Genomic DNA, 14,470 nt, shown 5'->3' with positions numbered 1-14,470 from the left:
ATGTTGCTACATAGATTTTAACGATGGTTATTCTTATTTGCAGGATGTGGAGTAAATTTTACTGGCCCTGCAGGTCGCATTGTCTCCCCTAACTACCCCAGCCAGTATGACAACAACTTGAATTGCAATTATATCATAGATGGGGGACCTCAGTCATTTGTCATCCTCCAGTTTGAGACTTTCCATTTGCAATGTAAGTGCTTGCTTTTTAAAATATCTCCAGTGTGTTATACAGACTGTCATGCTATTCGGAGAAGGGTATAATGAGTCTCCCATATTGAAAAATAATTATTTAAAGTCAGGACCCCATTTTGCAAACTATTTACTGGCAAACTTGATTGGTTTGGAGGTTTGGTGCATTCAGAAAAAAAATGTCCAAAATAGTGGAAGTTTATCTGAAGCTGGAAATCTGGCAAGAATTAGTGGTTAGAATATGAAAATGGCAATCAGGAAGTTTGGGTTTTGTTCCTAGTTTTGCCACTGGCTGTGTGACCTTGGCCAAATCATGACACTTAATTTTTCTGGGTCTCAATTTCCCACATCTGTAAAATGGATATAATTACACTTACTTATTGTGCAAGAATATAGTCACAGCTAATTAATGTTTGTAAAATGTTTTGTGATCTTCAGGTGAAAGGCGCTATGGAAGTTGAAAGTGGTGCTATTATTTATTTATTAGCAATATTGTCTCTTCAGAATTTAGCCAGGTGAGAAATACCTGGCCATATTGAATTCAATGGCAAAACTCCCATTGCCTCCCAGGATTTCAGCCCAGAAGTCTTGTCACAGTACAGTAGAACCCTGATTGTGCAAATGGCATACTCAGAGCTCAGACTTTGAGATGACCTGGATTTGGATCATGGGGAGTCATTTGAACAAGGAGATATGCAAGCAAGCTGTTATATAGGGTGGTTTCTAATGTACTTCTGCTTTTGGCTGAAACTGTGAAGTTAAGAGGTGAACAAATTTTGCTTGTAAAAAATGTTTTGGAGTTATTTTGGACCTCAGCAAAAATTGTGCTCTTTTTAAAATTTGACCGTGGGGCAAAGATTTGGTTCCGCTGTGGTCTTTGTCTAAAATAGTTTGCTCATCTCCAGTTCAAATACAACCTAATACTTTGTGAATTAGGGGAAGAGCTCATCAAAATAGAAGCAAACAAACATTTAAAGGATTACCTGTAGTAAAAACAAATCTTGGTCCTTCTGAAAAAAATTGAAACATTAAAACCAAATGCTGCCCATTTCCACATCTTTGATTATATTAGTTTTTTTTCCCCAGTGAAATATTCAGCTTCAGTATTGGCTTAAATGATACTTTGTCTTTAAGGGTATTGAAACATTTAGATCAAATTAAAATGTATATTCCATTTTTTGAGGTTTTTTTGTGTATAAAGGCATTCAGAAAATATACTTGCAATCGATATTGATTAAAAAATTGAGGTAAAGAGATAAGTAATATAGACCTTGTGATAAACTATATGTTTAAATATTTATTTGGGTCACTTTACTGCAGGTCTGATTTGCTTTGTTGTTATCTTTATCAATGTACACAAATACATAATCCTTAGTCATTTGAAGGCAAGAAATTAGGATATGAGCAAGAGAACATCTGGTGGTAAAAGAGGAAGTTTGTCAACCACCAGAAGCTGCTTATAAAGTTGTTTTCACAAGGATCTTAACAATAAAATGTAAGTTTGGTCACCTTCTAATAGCAGAGTGAAATTGCCTGTGTTTAAATTTAAAATGAAAGAGAAGAATCCTAGCCCCTGATTTTGTAATCCCTTCAGCACATGCTTACATTTATGCACAAGTATTCCCACTGAACAATGGGACTGCTCACATGAAAAGTTAATCATGTGCCTAAGAGTTTGCAGGATCAGGCCCTTGGTTCTCTTTTACAGATGCAGGTTAAATTCAGTTCTGGCGTAAGCGTTCCCAATTATATTGGAGTCAACAGAGTATTGCACCTGCTTTGACCATAGCTGAATTTGGCCCATTAGACCCATTTTACACACATAGTTCAGATGTTCCTGTTTGGGTACTTAAAGTTTAGGAATATTTTAATCATCATAACTGACTAGCTATTTCACCATTGGAAACAAAACTTGGTTTTAACATAGTGAAATATTTTATTGGAGAACTGAATCTAAGGAGACAGTTTTCAAACAAGTGTCTGTGAAGCACACGTCTCATTTACTTTGCCCTGTTCTGAGAACCATAAAGTCAGAGCCAAGAGGGTAGAGTGGAACAACATACATGTCCTGTCAGCAAATAAGATCTTTTCATTTGATAAAATCATAGATTTCTATGGCAGAAGTAGTGTGTTTTCTGATATTGCATAGGAGGTGAAGAGACAATACTGACTACAAGGGATCCCTGGGTAGAAGAATTTCCAAATGACCAATTCAGGCCATAGCAATGAAGCAATCATCAGTGTTCGGACTTGGAATCTGAATAAGGTTCCTGTAAAGAATGTACGCCACGTTCCTTCATCCTGTCCTCGTAAGCAGTAAAGCAATCAAAGAGAAGGGGAAGGACACCCAAATGGGATTGCATTGGATGGAAGTATTTTTGTATGTTTCATGATCAAAACATGATAGCGCTAACCGGTATTTCTTCGTGGTAGCTAGGAGTCTGAGCTATTCTACACTATCTCTGCGATAGATCATATCTGGTTACAGAGCCTCGTTTTTACTGTAGTCTGTTTAGTGAAATTGCATTGTCTACAGTTAGCTTCCTTTATTCTTGTTTCCCTTTTCTATTTTATTTAATGTCAAGCACAAAGTTTTTTGTGCATTTGTCTGCTTGGTGCCAGTGGCACACAGATACTTATATTCTATAGAAGATGCATATTCTCTCTACTCTTTTCCTGCATCTGGGCTTGTAGGTCTGCGCTACTTTAAATTATTGAAAATAGATAAGAATCCTTCTCCATAAACAATGGAATTATCTAAAAGGTAGTTACTCAGATCCAACCTTTTGTTTGCAATCCTTATACAAATAGAACCTCCTTTTAAGTATATTCTTAATGGTAGCATTTAATAGCATAGTATTAGTGCTAAAATACCTTAATTCTCTCCAGGTATTAGGCAGTCTTCCAGGGAATTCTGAGTACCATGAATACTTTGTTGAAATCCTATAAAATAAGTGGGAGAAAGTTCCTCCAACATTTATTCTAATTTTGTTAGACTGTGTGCAGCTCTTTCTAGACAAAGCAACCACACTGTGTTGTCATGTCATCCTCAACAATTATTTATTGGCTTGTTTCTTTCTTTTTTGTTTAATCTTAAATGCTGAGGTTATAATTTTGCAATATGTAAAAAGATTGCTAATCCATTTTGGAATCTTCCACATCTGCTTTCTCAATTATTACAAGGCACTTCAGAAAATAAATACATTTTGTAATATCTTATTTTGAAAGAAGAGATCTTTAAAAGACTTTTGTAATTATTCACTTTTGAAATAGCCCCTCTGCTATTTGGTTTGAGTTGGCTAGTTTATAAGTAATGAAGGAGTAGAATTCTCTATTATAATAATAATAGCAACAACAATGCCTAGGAGCCCCAATTATGGATCAGAACCCCATTGTGCTAGGTGCTGTACAAATACAGAACTCAAAGATGCTCCCTGCCTCAGAGAACTTACTGTCTAAGTATAAGACAAGAGACAGATATAGATAGACCAATGGGGAGTGCCAGGAAACAATACTGGTCAGCACGATAGGCTGGGGTCTCAGCACGCCGGCAGCCTAACCAAGTTTTTTGTAGGCTTCACAGCAGAGGAAAGTTTTAAAAAGGATAATGATTTAGTTTTACACATAATTATGAGAAGCTCCTTCCAAGCATGAAGAGCATCATGGGAGAGAGCCTACAGGTGCTTGTTTGAACATTTAATAATCTGACAATGGAGGCTGGCGTCATGGGTCAGTCAGAGGCAGGAGTCAATGAATGATGATAGGCAGGATGGGAATAGGCAGTGAAAATGAAGACAAGTAGCTTATGTTTGATGTAATGGAGAAGAGGGAGTTGGTGGACAGATGCAAAGAGGGGGGGGTGACATCCTCAGAGCAATGGGTTCAGCTGCCGGGCCAGCCTTAAAACTCACTGGGGCCCAGGGCTGAAGCCGAAGCCTGAGGGCTTCAGCCCAGGGAGGTGGGGCTCGGGATCTGGCCCCACCCCTCCACCTGGGGTGGCAGGGCTCAGGCTTTGGCCCTGGCCCCACCCCAGCCTGGGTCATGTAGTAATTTTTGTTGTCAGAAGGGGTCTCAGTGCAATGAAGTTTGAGAACTGCTGGTAGAAAAATTATGTTTATGGCAGCATTCTGAATGGATAGGAGGGGGCAAGACTGTACTTTTCCAGGCCAGAGAAAAGGATGTTGCAGTAAATGAGACACGAGATGATGAGAGCCTGGATAAGTTTTAGCTGTGTGGATGGATAGGAAAAGCTGTATCTTAAAGACCTTATGCAGAAAGAATCAGCAGGATTTATATGTAGTGTGGCTATGAGCATCTTGGGAGAGGTTTGAGTCAAGGCTGATGTCTGGGTCACAGGCCTGAGTGACAGGCAGGATGTTGGTATTGTGTTGTCCACCATGATCAAGAAAGAAGGGGGTGGGAAAAGAGGTTGATGGGAGGAGAGATTAAGAATTCCTTTCTAGCCATGTTGAGCTTGAGCTCATGGCTAGACATCCACAAGGAGATGTCAGAGACAGAGGCTAAGATTTTCCTTTGGACAGGAGACAGGTCTGGAACAGAGAGGCTGATTTGTGAATTGTATGCATAAAGAGTTGAATTTATGCTTGTGGATGAGATTAGGCAGAGGTAAGGTATATAGAGAGAAGAGAAGCAGACCTAAGACAGAGCCCTGTGCCCCCTCCCTTCCCCCACGGACATCGGGAGGGTGATGAGGAGGATCATCTGAAGGATACACTGGAGAAGTAGGAGGAGAATCAGAAGGAGGAACAGTCACAGAAACCAAGGGTGGACAACATTTCAAGAAGAGGAGCATGGTCAGCAGTGTCAAAGGTGTCCAGCAGATCAAGGAGGATTAGGATGGAGTACTGGATTTGATCTTGGGCTAGGAAGAGGTCTCAAAGACTTTGGCAAAAGTTTCAGTGAAAGGTGAAGGATACTGGATGGAAACCAGAGAGGGCGGGGCAAGGCTGGAACTGGAGGATGTGAACTCCAGGCAGCACGTCTGTTATAGGGTTGCTCCCTCCATGGTGCCCCTCATAGCTGGAGGAGGCTGTACAGGAACCCTGCCTCAGTTTCCCTCTTCTCAAACCTCTTTAGTCCAAAGACCTCCAGGATTGGTGTGAAGGTTCAGGTAGGCTTCCTTGCTCTGGTATAACTCTGGCTGCGTCTGCCTGTGAACCAGAGGCCTTCCTCCTGGAGCTGGGTCACAAATGGTTCCCTCTAAGGGGGTCAGGAGTCCACAGCCCTCCTCTCAGATCTGGAGTAAAGCATAGGGAGTTTCTCCTTCCTGAGATCAAGAGTTGACTGGTCCACCTTCTAGGGCTAGGTTGCAATTCCTGCCAGCTGCAAGCCTGCTTCTCTCCAGCCAGCCCCTGTTTCCCACTCAGTCCTTTTATCCTGGAGAGATCAGCAGGCAGACTTCCTCCTCCTGCTAACATCTCCCTGTTATGAGAGACAGAAGGCAGCATTTATACTGTCCTCCTTCCCAGGGCTCATCATGGTTGACTGGGAGAGAGGAGTCCTGCCTCACCTTGCACTACAGGGATGCTGGTCTCAGCCCCTTAAAAAGTTAGGGTTGCCAACTTTCTAATCGCACAAAACTGAACACCCTTGCCCTGCTCCCTGCCCCGCCCCTTCTCTGAGGCTCTGCCCCCACTCACTCCATCCCCCCTTCCTCCATCGCTTGCTTTCCCCCACCCTTACTCACTTTCACCGGGCTGGGGCAGGGGCTTGGGGTGTGGGAAGGGGTGAGGGCTCAGGCTGGAGGTGCAGGCTCTGGGGTGGGGCCAGGGATGAGAGGGTCAGAGTGTGGGAGGGGACTCAGGGCGGGGACAGGGAGTTGGGGTGCAGGAGGGGGTGTGGGCTCCAGGAGGGAGTTTGGGTGTGGGAGGGGGTTCCAACCTGGGGCAGGGGGTTGGAGTGTGGCAGGGAGGTCGGGGTGCAGGCTCCAGCTGGGCGGCGTTTACCTCAGGCGGCTCCCAGAAGCGGCCGGCATGTCCCGCTCCTAGGTGGAGGGGCTAGAGGGCTCTGCATGCTGCCCGTGACTGTAGGTGCTCCCATTGGCCGTGGTTCCCTGCGCTTAGGAGTTGGCCAGGCCGACCACTTCCGGGAGCCACACAGAGCCAGGGCAGGCAGGGAGCCTGCCTTAGCTCCACTGTGTTGTCTAGGCGTTTTGTGCCGGGGGGTCTCTAGACCCTTCTTCAGGGAATCTCCCCTTTTCCCTATCTTGGACTTTCTCCCTCTGCCCACCTTCCCTCCTGGGAAGGAGCCCTAGTCTGTACCCACTACCACGGGATAAGGCAGGCCCTTTACTACCCTGACCTGTTGCCATTTAAACCTGCCCCAAACCTCAAGGGACACCTGGGTAATAGGGTATTGCCTCCTATCCCTGTGGGCACATTGTATGTCCATCTTCGCACCAGAATCCACCAGTGCAGCCTCACCTGCTTCCTTTGTACCAGAGAGCAGGCTGAGGCTGAGTCCACCAGGCCTCACTGGGGTTTCCTTCCCATCCTCACTGGAATGGTGGACAGTTTCCACTCCTTTACTTGCCTTCCAGCATTTGCCCAGCCACAAAACTCCACCCACCCACAATCCATGTGTGGGGGCAGTCCCCCTTCTTGTGTCCTAGTTGTCCACTTTGCCAGCAGACCACTGGTTGGGACCGTGGGGGAACCCCTCGGGTGTCCTCCGATTTGTTTTCCTGGCCCTTCCCAGGAGGGGTTTCTCTGGGCCTTCTCCCGGTCTCCACATCCCTGCTCGGCCATCCCTCCTTCCTGGGGAAGTCCGCTGCCGCGTACTCCTCTGTGAGTTTTACAGCTGCCTCAACTGTATTCGGGTGCCTCCTCGCCCACACCTTTATGTTCTCGGGGAGGCCTGTAAGAATTGTTCTAGGACAAGCGCATCCATGATCTCCCCCACTGTCTGGGCATCCGGCCTCAGCCAGCGGGTGGCCCAGTCCATTAACTTTTGGACAAATGCCTGGGGCCACAACACCCCGTCCACCTCACTGCCCAGAACTTCTGGCAGTACTTCTCCATTGACAGCCCCACCCGATCCAGGATGGCTGCCTTCACTACTTCATAATTCCTGGCCTGCTCTTCACTTAGGGCCATGTAGGCCACTGGGCTTCGCCGGCTAGATAGGGAGCCAGTCGCAGAGCCCAGGTTGCCCTGTCCCATCCAGCCCCAGCAGCTACCCACTCAATGTGCCTAGGAAGGTGTTGGGGTCATCTGTCAGGCCCATTTTATATAGTCCTAGGCCTCGCACCCGAACGCCATCCCCTCCCATGGGACTCACCACTTTCTGCAGGAACTGCTATTGGATGCTGGCCTGTTCCCGAATGAAGTCTTGCAGGCTCTTCTGCTGTTCTGCCTGCCAGGGGAGCAAGGCCTGTCTCTCCAGCTGGTAGGCTTGCTGAAATCTTTGCATTATCTTCTGCACCTCCTCCTGCTGCTTGATCAGCCATTGCAGGGTCTCCTCTATCTCCAAGGTGCCAAACACTTGCTTCTGGCACAGGAGATCCTGGACAATCTCCCACATGTAGCAGAGCCCCTTTGGCTTCTGCCTCTGCTAGGGTCACAAAGTCACGCTGAGACCCTGGGTTTAGTAACCACTGGTGTACTTTATTCTTAGGCTTGTTCCCACCACCATTTTACCATGTACAGTAACTCCTTACTTAAAATCATCCCAGTTAACGTTGTTTTGTTGTTATGTTGCTGATCAATTAGGGAACATGCTCGTTTAAAGCTGCACAATGCTTCCTTATAACATTGTTTGGCAGCCACCTGCTGTGTCCACTGCTTGCAGAAAGAGCAGCCCATTGGAGCAAGCTGGTGGGGGCTTGGAACCAGGGTGGACTGGCAGCCCCCCATCAGCTCCTTGCTCTGGGATTTCCCTACACCCCCGCCCCGAATTTCCCCAATCCCAAACCCCACCCCAGTTTTGTGAACTAGTTACATGCTGTGTTTCCAATTTAGTGATTGTTTGGAAATTTGAATCAAAATTGAAACATTGATACACACTTTAAAAGCATATACAGTGTATGATAAAATGTGTGTATCTGAAAAAGTATCATAGATTTAAAAAGTATAAACATAGACTAGCTTCCTTATACAGCTGTTGTTTTTTATGACATCAGTGCATTCATTTCAGTGATGTTGGCCAGCCTAATAATTTCAAATTATGATTTGTAAGCAAAGTCTAAATGAGCTCTCCTTGACAGCTAGTGATGAACTGGAGGCTGGGGGGAAAGGCTTCAGGACCAGATTGTATTTACATTCATACCTAATCTACCTAGGTATCCATCAAACAGCTGTGTTGCCCAAGTGATAGATTTTGGCTGGGGTTGGGTTACAAATCACTTGAATGGGGGGGGAAGGGGAATGAAATGTTGTTGTTCTTGTTGTATGAGTAAAGGGCAGTAGAATTGTACTTAGCCTGTGCTGATTGAGGGTATCAAGAGAGAGGGTGGGGATCAGTGTTTTGCTTGATGGGCTGCCTGAGTCACAAGTACTATTAGACCTGCCCCTCTCCTCTGTTTAAAGACAGAGCTGATTAGGCTCCATGGATAGTCTTTTGTCTTGTTAAGTGATCGCTACAGCTGAAATCACTGATAATCAGGTCTAAGTGCTTAGACCTGCTGTGGAACAGTGTTTCTGTGGAAGAGACGGCCCAGTCTGCACTAGCAGCGAGGTTTCCCCAGTGAGAGCTCACCTGAAATCACTGAGAACCGGTGGAACCTCAAGAGACCAACTTGCAGAGGTCACAGTGGCAGGTGACAGTGCAGGGCCATTGGCAACAGAGCGATGGAGTGAACGGTGGCACAACGAACAACAGTGGCCAGAGCGAACAGTGAGCAGCTGGAGGAACGAGCAAGGTACCTTCTTGCCCCCCACCTGGGAGGTGAACTCATGTGAAAGCACCTCGGAACTCTGAGTCTCCACAGACCAAGAACAACACCGGTGAGTGTTAATGAGGCTGTTAAGAATGCTGGAGACACAACAGAGTTCATGCAAACAAACATGGCCGTGGCATCATACTTTCTATTTAAGCAAGAGATAACACACACTACAAACTGGAGGCCAATGTTAAGTGCATTGTCACTTGTTCATCCTGAAGTTGAACGCTGGTTCCGAACAAGACCAGCAGATGCTCACTATCTTTCTGCAAGAAACTCAACTGACTGTCTAGAAGCATGTCGTGCAACAGTGAAAGACTCAACAGTTGAAAAAGCGAAGAACTCTCTCACCACATTCAAAAAATTTGCATACTTGGCTTATGAATGCACCAATGCAAATGGTCATCAAGTATTAAGTCATTGTGTACGTTATCTTGATGGCAGTGGTAGGCCAGTAGATGCATTTCTAGATGTTCAATTTTAGAAGACACATCAGCTGCGTCTGTGACAACCCACATCTTAGAAGAGTTAAATGCTTGTCAAGTGGACCCCAAACAGATGGCTGCTTGTGCATTTGATGGAGCTGCAAACTTCTCTGGAAGACATGGTGGAGTATAAGCTTTGCTCAGAGAAAAGTGTAACCCTAGTCTCTCTTATACACACTGCAAATGCCATCTACTCCAACTAGCGCTAGTATGAGCTGCAGACTCTTCAAAAGACATTTAAAAAGCTATAAATTTAATGTCTTCATTATATTCTTTTTTCAGCAAAAGTCCAAAAAGACTGAGAATTTTGGAAAATATAGAAGATACGCTGGGACTGAAGTTCAAATTAGTCCAACCTGGGAAAACCCTCTGGCTTTCTCATGAGGATCCTTGGCTGTTGTTTTAAAATTACTCCAGCCGTTATCAAGCTCAAATAAATTGGTTAGTCTCTAAGGTGCCACAAGTACTCCTTTTCTTTTAACAATTTGTTAACCCTTCAGGGCTCAGTCAAGTGCTAGTTCATCATTTAGCAGTAAGGCATTCCCTGGGAAATATCCCACCCTCTGACTTCACAAAGCTTCACAATCATCGTTGCCGTGTACAATATTAAATTGTTTGTTTAAAACGTATTCTGTGTGTGTATGTAATATATATAAAGTCTTTTGTCTGGCAAAGAATTTCCCTGGAACCTAACCCCCCCATTTACATTAATTCTTATGGGGAAATTGGATTTTCTTAACATCATTTCTCTTAAAGTACCATTTTTCAGGAACATAACTACAACATTAAGCGAGGCGTTACCTTCACCATCTGCAGAGGGGAGGGGGAAGCTACCACCCTGCTTTCATTCCCTGCCTTTTCCCTTTCCTCCTGCTCTCTCCTGGCTTCCTTCCCTTGAGGCTTTTATGCAGCCCCAGGCTAATTAGAGAGCAGTTGTCTCTGCCTCCCCAATTAGGGCCAGGTTATCTCCAGCCCACTCTAATTTGTTCCCCCTAACAAGGATTGCGTGTGACAGAGGGCTGAGTCTGCAATCCTTTGCCCAGCACCCTGTCACAAGGAGTTAATCCCATGGATTGTGTACACCCTGGAAACTTGGGATGTCTGAATTTGCTGCAACTGATTTGTACCTCCTTGGGAAGTTGCTTATCCTCTCAGTGCCTCAGTTTCCTCATATGTTAAAAATTATATTTATTTCACAGGGAGTTAATGAGTAAGCCACCTTGTGAAGTGCTTTGAGATCCTTGGGTGGAAAGTATACATTTATTATTATTTATTATTATTATTTTATTTTATTATATTACTCTGTGAGTATGTAATACTCAATAAGTTCCATTGAATGTATGCTGCTAACACTTCTGCATTTCACATCCTTTGCAGCCCAGGCACTCTCCACTGGAACTTGTGCTTATGATGGAGTGAAAATTTTCAGAGGTATCAGGGTAACTCCATACCCGGTCATCACAATGTGTGGTACTGAAATCCCGAGGCCTGTCAGTTCCTTTGGGTCTATGCTCCTCAACTTCTACACTGACTCTCATATAGTAGGCCTTGGATTCCTGGCAACATACAGAATAATCTGTGAGTAGCCGCAGCAATTCGCTTTGGTGGGTAAAAGTAGTGAGATTTGAGTGAGTGAATGTTAGCTGCCTCTTCTGCATGTGCAATGCAGAGGGGACAAGTGCAACACTGGAGAGGAGCCATTGTGCCCTGCTGTGGGTTTCCCTCAGATAGGCAGAGTTCACACTTCCCATATTCTCTGCAAAGAGGGTTTTTAGGAGTGGGGCCTGGGAGTGAGCAGCATGTTTTATCATGTACTGCCTGTGACCTGACTGTCCCAGCTCTCAGGCACTCTACTCTCCCCCTTTATAGGAATTATCTACCTAAAGGGCTCTGAATGGGGCCATCTCTGAATCTGAGACCACATGAATGTTGTATAGCCATCTGCTCCACAAAAACAATAGGGTCTGAGTGAACTTTTATTTTAAAATGACATTCCAAAGATGTGCCACTAGTTAATTTACCTGAAGAAAAATTGTTATTACATGCAGGAGGATGGCAAAAAATAACGCTCTGAGCCTGATTCTGAAATTATACCAAGACCCCTTTACACCACACTAGCAGTGTAATGGGGTCCTAACATGGGCTCAGTTATGTTTACACCTACTTGCTAAAGACAGCCTAAAGGGGCCTTAGTGTCAGTGAGAATCAAGCTCTAAACACGTTTTTCCTTTGAATGTACATACTCCACGAATACATATCATGATTCACATCAGATGTCCATTTCTTTTAAAGAGGAAGTGGGTATTAGGAAAGTGAAATGAATACATGAAGTCATTCCTACTGCACCAATATAGTAAATCCAAACTGATTCTGTTTTCAAGATCAATTGAACTATCGTCTGGTTTTTGAAAAACTGTTTCATTTGCACCAGCAAAGCACATGTAAGAGCGTGCTGTTAATAGCTGTGAAATTTCCCTCATTACCTTCCTCCTCTGAACAACAGCCACAACAAAATGTATAAAGTCCAGTACTTCTGTTTAAAATGAATCGCCCCAGTAGCCACAGGCTAGACAGAATGGCACCGAAGGATGACAATGGGCATTTACTCATGAAAAGACGTTCATAACTCACTCAAGTTGGCTGCGGCTGTGTAACTTGTGACTTATGACATTTGAGAAGTATAACTATGGCCTTATTAGCTTGTTGCTCTGTACAACGCAGATTCTAGCAATTAACATTCCTCTTCCTTCTAGTTGTATTGTTTGCTGAAAGAGAAATGAAAAGGCTTTCCTCTGCTTGCCTAGCATGAATGCTGCTTTTTAATCCACTTAGCTTTTGTCTCTTATTTGTCAAAGTTCCAGGGTACAGTGTTCAGCAGCCCCCCTACCTGAGCTGCGAATGTGGAATGAGGGGCTGTGCAGTCAACAGCCTTCACGGGCTTTGCTTTATGAAGGTGGTGGCTGCCTGGGGCAATGGCTGGTCTTTAGAACTTGAGAAGCTGTGTGTGGGTTTGGACTATTTGTCGGCAGGGCACAGGGAAGCCAGGGCCATTTAAGATTATAAAATAAGGAACATGAGTAGGCAGTGCAGGTTTCAGCTGGTTTTGCATAGGATTTGTTCCCTCAAGCAGTGAAGTTGGGAACGAACATCAGGCCACATCCTGACCTTAGCAACATCTATGGTGTGAAATTCACAGGAGCACCTTCATCCCACAGTTGCAGATGCTTAAATTGACCCTGTTCTGAAGCAGCTTGGTTGCATGTACAGGACCACCCAGTCATAGCCCCTCCCCAACAGCACAGTCTGTTACTCTACCCACTGCCAGATAGGGAGCCCATGTCAGAGGTAGTACTGAGTCAATGCAATGCCTTCCAGATGCCTCAGCAGAGGGGGAGGGCAGATTCCTCCCAGCTGACTGATAGCTGGGGAGACACTGAATGAAATGTGTAGCTTAGGGATTTCCCTGCCACCCCCAACCAGCTGAAGAATCCCAAGGGGAGAGGAGGTAAAGGAAATAGCCCCACAGTGACTGGTATGGTTCCTCCCCTCCCCACCCTTCTAGAGCTGGGTGGGATTCACTAGGTCAGCACAATCCCTCAGCTCCAGCAGGAAGGAGAGAGTGAAGGTATGAATAGGGGGCAGGGCTATCTGAGAGGAGATGGAGTGAAATCCTGACCCCATTTAAGTTAATGGTAAGACTCCCACACAGTTCAAAGGAACCAAGAATACACCCATTTCCCAAGTTCTCTAACCACCAAGTAGCAACACACAAGCTACTGTAGAGCAGGTGCATACCCACTCCTCAAGATGCACCTGGTTCACAACCAGTTTATATAGCTTCGTGGTGCTTATCCATTCCCTCCTTCATGTCTTATAAGACAGGGTTAGGATTTTGCTTGTCTGTTATTGCACAAGCATGGTATCAGTGGGGGGAAATGTAGCAGAAAAATACAACTGGGTTACTAGGATACTGCCAAAATCATAAGAGTTCATTTTACATTTCAGGGTGGTATAAACTTCCACAATCAACTCTTCTTAGCATGGTGACAAGAGATGCTCCTTTTAGTTATCAAGAATCTTGTCTTGCCTGTATCTGGATAGTAAAATTATCCCCCTTGCTTCATGATACTCTCACATTTGGCATCTGGTTTATATTCAGATATTAATTGATCTCTGCTTCCTCTTTTTGCTTTCATTGCAGCTTGTGGTGGCCTTTTCAATGGTTCCTCTGGCACAGTCAGCAGCCCTGCCCATTCATTTACTGATTATCACAACAATATGAACTGCTCATACCACATCACAGTTGGAAACAACAAAGTCGTGGCACTCAAGTATGTAATCCAAGTTCAGCATCTCATTAAGAGGGACAGAAAGGTCTCTGGTTCTGATTTTTTTTTTTAAAGTATTTTGGTAAAGAGAGTCATTATATATTCTCTTTTCCAATGGAGAACTTGAAGTGGACTAGGAAATGTCCATGTAAAGCATTGAAGCAGACCTTATTATCCCCATAAAAACCAAACTTGTTGAAAACTGTTTGTCTTACAAACTGTCAGTTAGTTATTATTAGCAAGATATCACTGTAATTTTTGCTTCCCACTGTGTCTTGCAAAGGGACTGAATCATCATATAAAATGCTATTCACTCACTGAGCAAAACTTCACCAATTGGCTGCTTTGGGGTAGGTATGAGCTTGTGAATAATGTAAATTAAAATCCTCTTTTGGAAACTAGTGACCTTTTTTTCTTAAAGCCCAGATAATATTCCCTTCCCAGAAATGGCATAATTTAAAAAAGATGTAACAGCCACAAAATATTGCAGTTTAAAATTCTGAAACAAAATAATTCTTGTGTTTTATCAATATTAAAGCTTAGTTTATAGCATTGGGAGAGGAAGG

The 14,470-nt window shown here is 44.4% G+C and overlaps 1 protein-coding gene across 4 annotated transcripts in view; it reads left to right on the top strand.

The window, feature by feature from the left end:
* The window catches only part of CUBN (cubilin), a 226,932-nt gene that overhangs the window by 182,148 nt on the left and 30,314 nt on the right, over window positions 1–14,470 (top strand). For 2 of the 4 annotated variants that reach the window (XM_073334127.1, XM_073334126.1), the window contains 3 exons: window positions 44–193; window positions 10,954–11,154; window positions 13,778–13,907. In XM_073334127.1, the coding sequence (XP_073190228.1) occupies window positions 44–193; window positions 10,954–11,154; window positions 13,778–13,907 (481 nt within the window). Of the gene's footprint in view, window positions 1–43; window positions 194–9,858; window positions 10,018–10,775; window positions 10,791–10,953; window positions 11,155–13,777; window positions 13,908–14,470 lie in introns of those variants that run through there. The other 2 variants (XR_012157573.1, XR_012157574.1) reach the window with 2 other exon arrangements.

This window comes from Lepidochelys kempii, chromosome 2 (assembly GCF_965140265.1).
Source record: "Lepidochelys kempii isolate rLepKem1 chromosome 2, rLepKem1.hap2, whole genome shotgun sequence".
NCBI lineage: Eukaryota > Metazoa > Chordata > Testudines > Cheloniidae > Lepidochelys > Lepidochelys kempii.
This window is presented reverse-complemented; position numbering and strand designations above follow the sequence as displayed.